Genomic DNA, 12,579 nt, shown 5'->3' with positions numbered 1-12,579 from the left:
TCTACAACACAATCTTTCTTTACTTCCTCTCCTGGCTCCATCCACAGTTTCAAACCACTGTCGTTGCCATACACATTAAATTTATTCTCATCCGAGAAAAACACAGGTGTCCAGTGTTGATAAAGATCAACAAACCTTTTTCTTTCTTCAACATGCTTTTATGTTAGGAGGGCTTTCTTTACAGGTTTTTTCTTCTTCAGGTTGAGTTTAGAAAGGCGTCTTAGCACTGTCTGATGGGAAGTTGAGGTCCCAAACTACTGCTCAATCTTAAAAGCATCACGTGTGCGGCACAAACGATACCTCGAATCCATGTTGCGCCACGTGGCATGCAGCATTTCTGGAGTGATTTGCTGAAAGGCTGCTGTAATCTCCCTCCATAGGTCAGCCAGTATCTGTGGCCTTTGTGCATACACTGTCGACTTGACGCAGCCCCATACAAAAAAAATCTGGAGGGGTTAGATCAGCGCTATTAGGAGGCCATGGGATAGGTCCACCACGGCTGCACCAGCGATTGTTGAATATGAAGTTTAATTGTTCCCTCACTATGATAGCCCAATGCGGTGGAGCACCATCCTGTTGATAGATAATGGTGTCCAGTATCCCATCTTGCTGTAATTGAGGGACCACATACTGCTTGATCATGTCAAGATAATTGACAGCGCAAACAGTCTCTTCCGCAAAAAAGAATGGTCTGTAGACTTTCTCAGAGGTCAACGGCACCACACATTCACTTTAGTGCTGGCTCTTTCGAGTTCGTATGAGACATGTGGATTTTCTGTTCCCCAAATGATGCAGTAATGCGTGTTGACTGGACCACTCAATGGAACGTGGCTTCGTCCGTGAACATCCATAGTTTTAACCATTGATCGTCACCTTCCTGCCGCTCACACTTCATTGTAACAAAATTGAGTCAAGCTCCGTAATTCAGCTGTGTCAATGCTTGCATGCACTGCATACGGTATGGATGCATGTGAAGATAACGCCTAACAATCCTGTGACATGTTATGTATGGTGTATTCTGCTCTGCTGATAAGCGGCTGAGTGACTTTCGTGGACTCTGCGTCATGGCTTGTCGAATATCTTCCTCCTTGTTGCTATCATGCCACCTTCCACCTGTGTGAGGCATCTGCAATCCATTTTCAAAAAAACATGTACCATTTAACAATGTCCCGATGTGATGGGACATGACTAACATTGTACTGACGTCTGAAAGCTCGCTGGGTCTCCACTACACTTGAAAATTTGGCATACCATATGACACACTGAGCACGTTGTTGTGGTGTAACAACCATCTTCACTCAACTCTGTATCAACACTGAGCACTGAGTGCGCGCGCTAACTTGTACCGCCTCTGTACCTCACATCTGGTGATTGCACTATGAACTACACTGCTGCATTGTCTCGCAGAAGTCATTGTTGCAAAGAGAGTCATTGTTAACTGTCATCATTGTCATGTACATTACAGAAAATTGCATAGATACTGTATATATGCATTAATATAATAGCTATAATGTTATACGTTTCTGACATCCCAAACGGATGAAAATGAACTGAGATTACGACTTCGTCATGATGTATAAAACTGAACTCGGTTTACACATGTGTAGTTCAAATGTAATTGGAGTTCAGAAAATTGGATGTGGCAACACCGCAAAACAAATTAAATATGAAATAGCTTGGCCCACTGGATAATACTTAAATGGTGGGATTGACCTAGCCGTGACTGTCAACAAATGAAATACGAAATTGCCGTGACTGTCGAAGGAGGAGAAGAAGATAATATTGTGATCTCGTGAAGTAAACATGGAAGGAACTTCAAAGAAGCGTTCTGTGAATACCGAAAGAAAAGGATGATCTGGAGGATATTGTACCATCAAGGTACAAACATATAATAGAAAATAATTGAACCGATATGGTGACATCGAAATTGAAAGAGAAGGCCTGGAAAGAAATTGAGGCCGATTTCAATTCTAGTACAGTAGTGTGGGCGTTCAGAGAGACTGGAAAAGTTTCAAGTTATGCTATGAGAACATCAAGAAGAGGACCAAGAAATCACTCGCAAATTAGAAGGCAAGTGTCAAATATTTTATTTTGTGAGCAGAGTAGTTTATGATAATTCATATTCATGTCATCTAATCAATGTACATTAATATGATACTCATTGTAACAAACTTGTTTTATGTTTTCAGACTGAACTACAGAAAAGAGGTGGAGGCAGTGCTGTTATTTCCACACTAAGTAGTACAGAAGAAACCATCCTGCGATAGATGACTCAGGCAGGCAGCAACCAGAAGTGTTAGTAGAGGTAGCAGAGGATGTGGAAGTGGGTGACGAAGGTGTGATAAAGGAAATTCCTGTTGATAACAGTGCGCTTCCTCCAAAAGAAAGTGTGACCCGTCATGAAACATCGAGTTCAGCGTCTGGAAGAATGAGCGACAACAGTTTGCATGAGTTAAAACAAAAATTTTATTCTAAAAGGTCGAAATATTTAGAACGTGAATATGAACTTAAAAGTGTGGAATTTAGAAATGGATTACAATATAAAAGAACTTCAGTTCACAAGTCTTCAAAATTAAGAATTTGAGGTTCTGAAATGTAAAGTGAAATATGTGAAATTAAAATGCAAGATTATTAGCTAATTTCTCAATTGATATTAATTTACATGATTCATATTACATCGTTGCTCACTTCCAATATGTTCTATCGATAGGAGCAGTATTTGCAATTATAGCCAGATTTATTCAATGATATCCTTTGTTTACAGGATTGATATTAAACCCAAATGATTAAAAATCCAATTTACAACTATATTTGTAGGTGTAAACTTAACATTCTTTCCCCAACATTTCTTAGGATTAGCTGGTATACTATGACGTTACACTGATTATCCAGACAGTTATACTTCAAAGAAATATTGTTTCAAGATTGTTCAACGATCTCATTTATTGGAATTATTTTCCTCATTTTCATTATTTGAGAAAGTATTATTTCAAACTGAACTGTATAATTACCTATAAATATGGTAAGCTCATGATTTCATCAATTACAGATCCATTCTTCAGAAATATAAAAGCAAAGTCACCTCCGTACAGGCCATGAAGGCCCTTGGAGGAGTGAAAGGTAAAGGTTTCCACCATAGTTAACCTCGGCACATGATGGGGTAGAGTGGTTAGCTCTACACCCGGACTTCAGAAATATGTTCAATAAATTTCCAATTTCTTTGAAATCATTTAAGAAAAGGCTAGGAAACAACAAATAGGGAATCTGCCACCTAGGTGACTGCCCTAAATGCAGATCAGTATTGATTGTTTGATTTATTGATTGGCAGACTGATGAGCTTTTAAGTTACATTTAAATGAGTTAAAACTGGAAAGTGTAGCTTCCTTCTTAACAAACACGGACACAAATGTATCATCTAACATCTGTATTATGCCACTCCCACTAATAGAAATAAAAAACAACATAGCAATATAGTAAGGAGATTTTTCTCACCAGTAGAGCTAGAAAGAACAGGTTCTACCAGTTATGAAAAATTATGTGAAATTCAAATGGAATATATACATTGAATGAGCAAGTGAATTAGAGATATCTGCCATTTCAGCAACCCTTGCATTTTCCAGAGGAGTACTTGCAAACAGATCTGCTACTATGATAAACACAAGAGAAACCTTGATACTCTGCCTATTCACTTTGTGCTGACATACAATAAGGGTATGTTATGTAAATGTTACAAAATATGGCCAGTGAGATTTCCTGGAATTGCTAGAGAACTGATTGCTGATAACAGTGGCTATTGAGGGCAGGTATACAGTGCTCAGGACCACATCTTCTACCACAGGCAGCAGAGTAAGCTTTCTGCACCGAGCTTTGGACTTCCAAATTCCTGTTCGTTGTCAAGGTTACAGGTTTATCTATGATTTAAAATTAGTGAAGGGTTGCAACAATCAACAGTAAAGGTTTAAAGACAGCACATGAGGGTGGAAGGGGTATTTATACATTATTTAACACATTGACTGCCAGAGTGGTAAATTGTACCGCTGAGTGAGTTTCTCATGAGGCCACGGCGGTACAAAGTACTGCTGACAGGTGTTGCTATATGACTTTCCCTGCCGGGTCGGCGGTCCGCTGAGCTGTTGAATTCGCTATGCTAGCGTACCGCTATGGCCTCGGAGCAAATCCTGGCGTGGTTGGTTTCCAAAATATAGTCTTTATTTTTTATTAACCCAACCTCCTTTTATTGGCAATATGCGAGTATTTGTTCAACCAGTTTAGCCACATGCTGAGGTGTGCCGGATTAGCTAACTCGCAAGCCCAAGACTTTGGAGATTGTGGGTTTGAATCCTACTGTCGGGAAACCTGGTTATGGTTTTCCGTGATATCCCATTTTCACCCCAAGCTTATGCTAACCTGATCAATAGGCCACACTGATTCCTTCCAAATTGTTGCACCCATACCTGAGTTGATTTGTATGCTTATCGCAATCAATATAGCGTAAACATGAGCGTATATGCATTTTCTAAATTGACAATTTTCATTGAGAACATAGCAACATTACCATTGAGCATTTGGCAAGGAGTAAATGGGAAATAATTTATAGAAATACATTTTCACGAAAAGCATCGATTTATTGATAACACTTCTGCATAGAAAATAATAAATACACTTTTTGCAATATATACAATATTTGAGTTGATGTAGGCTTTCATGAATGTTTGCTGTAGGGTAGATGAAACATGCTGTCATCACATCACAACAATAATAAATACACTTTTTGCAATATATACAATATTTGAGTTGATGTAGGCTTTCATGAATGTTTGCTGTAGGGCAGATGAAACATGCCGCTATCACGTCACAACCCAGAACAGTTTACAACACTATTTGTGTGCCTTGCTAAAACACGGCAGACAATAATGAGGCTGCTGGACACACACTGGACAGTATATAACCACTTTCTTCACAACATTCTTTGGAATGAGTCCATCCATTTTTTTCTGGTAACAACCTTTGCAGTATCTTCTTACCTTCCTGTTTTCACCTTCCTTCCGTTGTAACGTATGCCCTGCAGATCTTTTTGGCCTGGGTGGGCGTTATTCCTCCTCTCTTTCAGGTTCTTCCTGGTTTTTCAAGAGTTCCATAACAACTCTTTCTTTGAAATTTGTTATGGATATGGGTATTCCTGTTACTTCCTTGTATAGGATATGTGCGTAGACCAACGTTGTACCAAAAAGTAGTTTAATCGCTATTTTTTTGTACCATCTTAGAGATTTTCTCAGAGACGAAATGTAACTGCTCATCTGATCGGATAAGTCTGTATGACCTTTCCCTTCATTGTAATCGAGAATCATTGTTGGTTTCCGGATGTTACCACGCCTTCTTTCTACTTCTACAGTTTCATCACCGTGTTTTGTTGACAACATAAGCACGCCCCTTTTATCCTTCCATTTGAGGACAGTTATGCCTTTTTCATTCTCCTTTGCAATCACTTCACCTTTCTTCAGTTTCTTCTCAACAACTTCTTTTGGTATAACTTTCCTATTTTTTCTCAGAGTTCCCAAAAGATGCGTCTGATGATCAAGCAGTGTCACAGCTAACTCCAAGCTCGTATAGTAATTATCAGTTACAATGGTTCTTCCATCTCCAAGCAAATCTTCAGCTAGTTTCATAACTACGCTTGTTGGGACAGATCCTCCTCCATCCCTTTCCTTTCCTGCATATATTATCATATTCCAGGTGTAACCTTTAGCACAGCAAAGTTTGAAAGCTTTGACCCCGTACTTATGTGCTTTATTTGGGATGAACTGTTTTATTATCAGTTTTCTACGGAAGGGTATCAGAGATTCATCGATGCAGACTGTCTGGCCAGGTGTTAGTAGTTCCTTGTAACTTTGCTACTAGCATCGTGATAAGAGCAGATAATTTGAACAGCCTGTCTCCAGGGGGACATTCTTCATCGTTAGAGAAGTGCCACATTGCTAATAACAATTGGAATCTGTTTTGGCTCATTGTTGATGAACATATTTCGTTCCTGTATAGAGACAGTGTACTCCAGTAATCTGCAATGTGTGGCCTTTGCACTTGACCGACGTAGCCTATAATACCTAGGAAATTTCTCATCTCATTTTCATTGGTTGGAGTCCATGAGCGGATACAACTGAAAGGAGATTGTCCTTCCACAGCGCGTTTTTGTTCTGCATACAAATTTGTTTTGTTCACCATAAGAGTGATAAACTCACTGTTAACGAATTTACAATAGAAGTCATATGAAGAAGCGCTGACAAATTCGTCACTCAGTTCAACTTTATCTCGAGTCCCAACATTGGAAGCAAAATTCTAATGTCTTCCCTGAGGATTATGCCATATAACAAATATTTCCTCTCCTTCTTCATCTTCCTGCACCTCATTTTCCCCCTCTGCACTTTCGCGTTCTTCATTAGATGGTCCTGATTGCACATCTGCTTCAACTGATGCCGCGTCTTCCTCATGAATGCAATTTTCCGGATATATCGTATCATTCTTGTCCGCTATATTATGTAGATTTTTATTTCTAGTTGAGGTCTCACTTGATTTTTCTCTGGACTTCTTTCGTGGAGGTTCTTCAGCTTCGCTGTCACTTGAACTCTAAGTACAGTAGTCTGGATCGTCTGAGAGGTCATGCATAGCCCGTAGCCCATCATCTACTGATTCTTCTGAATCTGAAATATACGTATACAGTTTGTGGTTAGTAAATATATTTCAAAATCAATTTGGTAAAGAGTTTCTTGTCCTGCAAAATGTAATAGATCAGTTTGACATGGACACTACTTACCAGAATTCTCATACTGAAGGGCTAGTGTCATTATCTTCCGAGTTCGAGAAGAAAACGGTTTCATTTTTAAAATTAACCTCTCCGTTCACTCGTAAAATAACTTAGATATATCTCGCAAGTAGTTCACACACACCCTACTGTAAAACGATGAGTGCCTTGCGATTGTAGTGCTAAGTGCTAGTAAACAAACGCTCTGATATCTACAATGTGTACTATCAAACAATGCAAGCTTCTAGTACCACTAGACTGCACCGCTCTGGCCGTCTAGACAAAACCATGCAATGAACTTTAATGTGGGGCCACGGCGGTACCTCGGGGTGCTAAGAATTTTTAGTGTATTTTGTACGAATATTGAACACTTAAGCGAAATATCACTTCAAATTTTACTTTACTACTTATTTACTACATGCACAGAAGAAAAAATGCTTTGGCCACCAGGACATTTCTTGGTACGGGTCCTGACAGTCAACGTGTTAAGCAACAATGGACACAAATACTACTCTACTGTCCAGTGTCCATTCAGTTATTACAGTACTGCAGTGTCATTGGGAATTAAAATGAAGAGAGCAGTCATTTCCCTTCAAGAGAAACGTGTTTGTGAATACCGTAAATAGTTTCCAAAGACTATCGCATCCCACTTTTCATTACTTTGGAGAAAGACTGTTGCTTGTAGCATGCTAATTAATTTTTTATTTAACCACCTATTCAATAAAAAAAAGGTGGTTAAATAATTAATTAGCATCCTACAGGTATAGTATCTTCAATACAGAACCACAACGATATTTATCACTTGGAAGACTGTTAGTCGGAGGTGTATAGGTAACATTGTGAATGAAAAAAGAAATGCGGTGGAAAGAACATTCTTCTGCTAGTGCAACACGCCTTAGGCCTGAAAAACATGAAGAACTGGAGGATGCTTTAAATATTTGAATAAGCCAGATTAATGCAAATCATGGAACAGTAAATGATATGGTAATTTATCAAAAAAAGCAAGAAAGTTTAGTGACAAAACGGGAATAGAGTAATGAAATGAAATGGTGTATGGCTTTTACTGCCGGGAGATCCTAGGACGAATTCGGCTCGCCAGGTACAGGCCTTTTGATTTGACGCTCGTAGGCGACCTGTGCATCATGATGAGGATGAAATGATGATGAAGACAACACATACACCCAGTCCCCGTGCCAGGAAAATTAACCAATGATGGTTAAAATTTCCGACCCTGCCGGGAATCGAACCCAGGACCCCTGTGACCAAAGGGCAGAACGCTAACCATTTAGCCATAGAGCCAGACTGCGAATAGAGTATTTTCAGTACAGTAATGGATAGTTGACACATTTTAAACAGAGGCATGGCCTTTCACAGTAGGAAGGTGAAACAGGTGAAGTGGACAACAACATAGTGTCTAATGGAAGGAAAAAACAGAGTGGTGTAATTAACAAATATCCATTGGAAAATGTTTACAACATGGACAAAAGTAGTTTATTTTTCAGAATGCAGCCTGATAAGACAATTTCTTCTGTGCTTGTGAAAGGTTCCAAGGATGCTTCATTGGTTTTAGTCCTAATTTGTATGCCGTCTACCATTGCAATTAATTAAAAAAAAAAAGTGCAAGTGAATTTATGATCTGATTACGGGATTTCAAGCCACGAAGAGGGAAAAGGGCATGTCTTATTTTTCTCTTATAATGCAACTAGTCACAAGACAGAGCCGCTCAGCAATGTAACAACTGAATTCATACCACCTAACTGCACAGTTGTCTCTGTGGATCAGTGGTAGAATGTCGGCGGCCTCTGAATCCCAAGATAGCAGGTTCAGAGGTAGTCGGATTTTTGAAGGGTGGGAAAAGGTCCACTAACATTCCATGTCGTACGATGTCAGCATGTAAAAGATCTCTGGTGACACATTTGGTGTTTACCCGACAAAATTAATAAAATCTCAGCCATACACGCCTAAGAGAGTTTCGGTTTACTCAGCCTGCCATCTAGTGGGCCTAGAGTAAAACGGAACGTCAAAATTAACAAGCAGACAGCCAGATGGTAGCTAAGGCCATACAATTATTATTATTATCATCATCATCATCATCATCATTAATATTATTAACTGCACAGGATTCCTTCAACCTCTAGATGATAGAGTCATAAAATGCCTTAAAGCACATTACTGCCGCTATCAGGTCAAACACATTAGAGGGCATTAATACTGATGTGCCAATCAATCTGACACTTAAGGGTGGCTCTTCATGATACGGTGTTCATAGCATGAAATTACATCAAAAACAACTTAAAACTCCTGGAGCCATACTGGTACAAGTTTAATCCCACCTCAGAAGAGTTTCTTAGATGATGACAATGCTGAGGAAAAACTCAGAATTGCATTAAAAGACTTAGAAACCCGTGCTTATATTGAACACCCTTTAATAATGGACGAATTCTTATCTACAGACAATCAATTGTCTACCTTCAAGGAAACGAGCAATGAAGACATACTGAAGACTGCACAGAATGATGAGGATTCAGACTTTGAAGATGAGGCTGATTGTAATGACTTGCCTGTTCCTTCAAGTATAGAAGTTAAGGGAGGTTTATGCTGATGATGATGCTTGTTGTTTTAAGGGGCCTAACATCGAAGGTCATCGGCCCCAAGGGAGGTTTAAAGAAAATACGAGTGAATTTAGAAAAAACATTCCAGTGATTGTGCTGTGATTCATCACCTAATTGCAGTGATTGATGCAGTTGAACAATTAAATGAAAAGAAGAAGCAAGCAGCAATCACAGATTTCTTCTGCAAGAAATAAATTAAAAAAAAAACATTAACTGTGCAACTATTGTAATAAGAAAAAGTTTTAGTGTTATTCTCGAAGTAAAATAATAAAACTGCCTTCATTAAAGTCACTGTTATCTTGCAATAATAGATTTTAGGCAGAGATGTTTAACATCACACTTAAAATTCGCTTTAGTGCCACCCTCGCTTTATGCCATAAAATATTCAATGGGTGGTAGCATTGTACAGGTGGTGAATTTCTGCCTCTTGTAATACGTTATCTGATGATTGGTGAATCAGACACTGCAGGAACTATAATACCAATATAAATGGTCCGTTATTGGACATTATAAATTTTCCAGCTAACTCATTCCTGGTTGCCAGCATTTCACCCTCATATGCTAGGCTGGGCTCATCAGTTGGTACCTAGCACACCTACCAAGATGCCAACTAGAGCATACCGTGGAGGCAATGCGTAGGCTAATTGTAGCCACCATCAGTGCCAATGCACTATGACAGACTTTGTCTCATTATAAAAAATTGATGCCTGCTTGGCCATCAGATGATATAGATGTTGATTCCCATAAGGAAACTGAAATATTTGTTCCGAATGAGTAAATCTATAATACAAATATAAATGGTCTGTTATTGGACATTATAAATTTTCCAGCTAACTCATTCCTGGTTGCCAGCATTTCCCCCTGGTGTGCTAGGCTGGGCTCATCAGTTGGTACCAAGCACACCTACCAAGACGCCGACTAGTGCATACCGTGGAGGCCACTGCATAGGCTAATTGTAGCCACAGGCAGTACCAATGCACTATGAGAGATTTTGTCTCATTATCAAAATTTGATGCCTGCTTGGCCATCAGATGATATAGATGTTGATTCCCATAGGGAATCTGAAATATTTGTTCCGAATGAGTAAATTTATAATACCAATATAAATGGTCCGTTATTGGACATTATAAATTTTCCAGATAACACATTCCTGGTTGCCAGCATTTTGCCCTCGTGTGCTAGGCTGGGCTCATCAGTTGGTACCTAAGCACACCCACCAAGACGCCGACTAGTGCATACCATGGAGGCCATTGCATAGGCTAATTGCAGCCACTGGCAGTATCAATGCACTATGAGAGACTTTGTCTCATTATCAAAAATTGATGCCTGCTTGGCCATCAGATGATACAAATGTTGATTCCCAAAGGGAACCAGGAATGAGTTAGGTGGAAAATTTATGATGTCCAATAACAGACCATTTATATTGGTATTATAAATTTACTCATTCAGAACAAATATTTCAGATTCCCTATGGGAATCAACATCTATATCATCTGATGGCAAAGCAGGCATCAATTTTTGATAATGAGACAAAGTCTCTCACAGTGCATTAGCACTGCCAGTGGCTACAATTAGCCTACACAATAGCCTCCACGGTATGCACTAGTCGGCGTCTCGGTAGGTGTGCTAGTACCAACTGATGAGCCCAGCCTAGCACATGATAGCGAAACGCTGGCAACCAGAAATGAGTTAGCTGGAAAATTTATAATGTCCAATAACGGACAATTTATATAGGTATTTAAAATTTACTCATTCGGAACAAATATTTCAGATTCCCTATGAGAATCAACATCTATAAAATCTGATGGCCATGCACGCATCAATTTTTTATAATGAGACAAAGTCTCTCATAGTACATTGGCACTGCCAGTGACTACAATCAGCCTACGCAGTGGCCTCCATGGTATGCACTAGACGGCGTCTTGGTAGGTATGATATGTATCAACTGATGAGCCCAGCCTAGCACACGCGGGCGAAACCCTGGCAACCAGGAAAGAGTTAGCTGGAAAATTTATAATGTCCAATAACGGACCATTTATATTGGTATTATAAATTTACTCATTCGGAACAAATATTTCAGATTCCCTATGGGAATCAACATCTATATCATCTGATGGCCAAGCAGGCAAGTGTTTTTGATAATGAGACAAAGTCTCTCATAGTGCATTGGCACTGCCGGTGGCTACAATTAGCCTACGCAGTGGCCTCCACGGTATGCACTAGTCGGTGTCTTGGTAGGTGTGCTAGGTATCAACTGATGAGCCCAGCCTAGCACACGAGGGCAAAACGCTGGCAACCAGCAATGATTTAGCTGGAAAATTTATAATGTCCAATAAAGGACCATTTATAATGGTGTTATACATTTACTCATTTGGAACAATATTTCAGATTCCCTATGGGAATCAACATCTATATCATCTGATGGCTAAGCAGGAATCAATTTTTGATAATGAGACAAGGCTCTCGTAGTGCACTGGCACTGCTGGTGGCTACAATTAGCCTACGCAGAGGCCTCCGCGGTATGCACTAGTCGGCGTCTTGGTAGGTGGGCTAGGTACCAACTGATGAGCCCAGCCTAGCACATGAGGGCGAAATGCTGGCAACCAGGAATGAGTTAGCTGGAAAATTTATAATGTCCAATAACGGACCATTTATATTGGTATTATTTTTTACGCATTCTGAACAAATATTACAGATTCCCTGTGGGAATCAACATCTATATATCATCTGATGGACAAGCAGGCATCAATTTTTCATAATGAGATAAAGTCTCTCATAGTGCATTGGCACTGCCTGTGGCTACAATTAGCCTACGCTGTGGCATCCACGGTATGCACTAGTCGGTATCTTGGTAGGTGTGCTAGGTATCAACTGATGAGCCCAGCCTAGCACACGAGGGCGAAACGCTGGCAACCAGGAATGAGTTAGCTGGAAAATTTATAATGTCCAATAACGGACCATTTATAATGGTGTTATACATTTACTCATTTGGAATAAATATTTCAGATTCCCTGTGGGAATCAACATCTATATATCATCTGATGGACAAGCAGGCATCAATTTTTCATAATGAGACAAGGCTCTCGTAGTGCACTGGCACTGCTGGTGGCTACAATTAGCCTACGCAGAGGCCTCCACGGTATGCACTAGTCGGCGTCTTGGTAGGTGTGC

At 39.7% G+C, this 12,579-nt stretch overlaps 1 protein-coding gene across 1 annotated transcript in view; it reads right to left on the bottom strand.

The window, feature by feature from the left end:
- The window catches only part of LOC137500999 (uncharacterized), a 57,282-nt gene extending 55,990 nt beyond the window's left edge, over window positions 1-1,292 (bottom strand). Inside the window, exons 1-2 of the mRNA XM_068227818.1 lie at window positions 1,194-1,292; window positions 989-1,126 (exon numbers count right to left, since the gene is read on the bottom strand). Coding sequence (XP_068083919.1) covers window positions 989-1,126; window positions 1,194-1,292 — 237 coding nt within the window. The remainder of the gene's footprint in view (window positions 1-988; window positions 1,127-1,193) is intronic.
- Between the last annotated feature and the right edge of the window lie 11,287 nt (window positions 1,293-12,579).

The sequence above is a fragment of the Anabrus simplex genome, chromosome 5 (genome assembly GCF_040414725.1).
Source record: "Anabrus simplex isolate iqAnaSimp1 chromosome 5, ASM4041472v1, whole genome shotgun sequence".
Classification (NCBI taxonomy): Eukaryota; Metazoa; Arthropoda; class Insecta; order Orthoptera; family Tettigoniidae; genus Anabrus; species Anabrus simplex.
The sequence above is the reverse complement of the archived record's forward strand: the minus strand, read 5'-3'. Positions and strand labels throughout refer to the sequence as shown.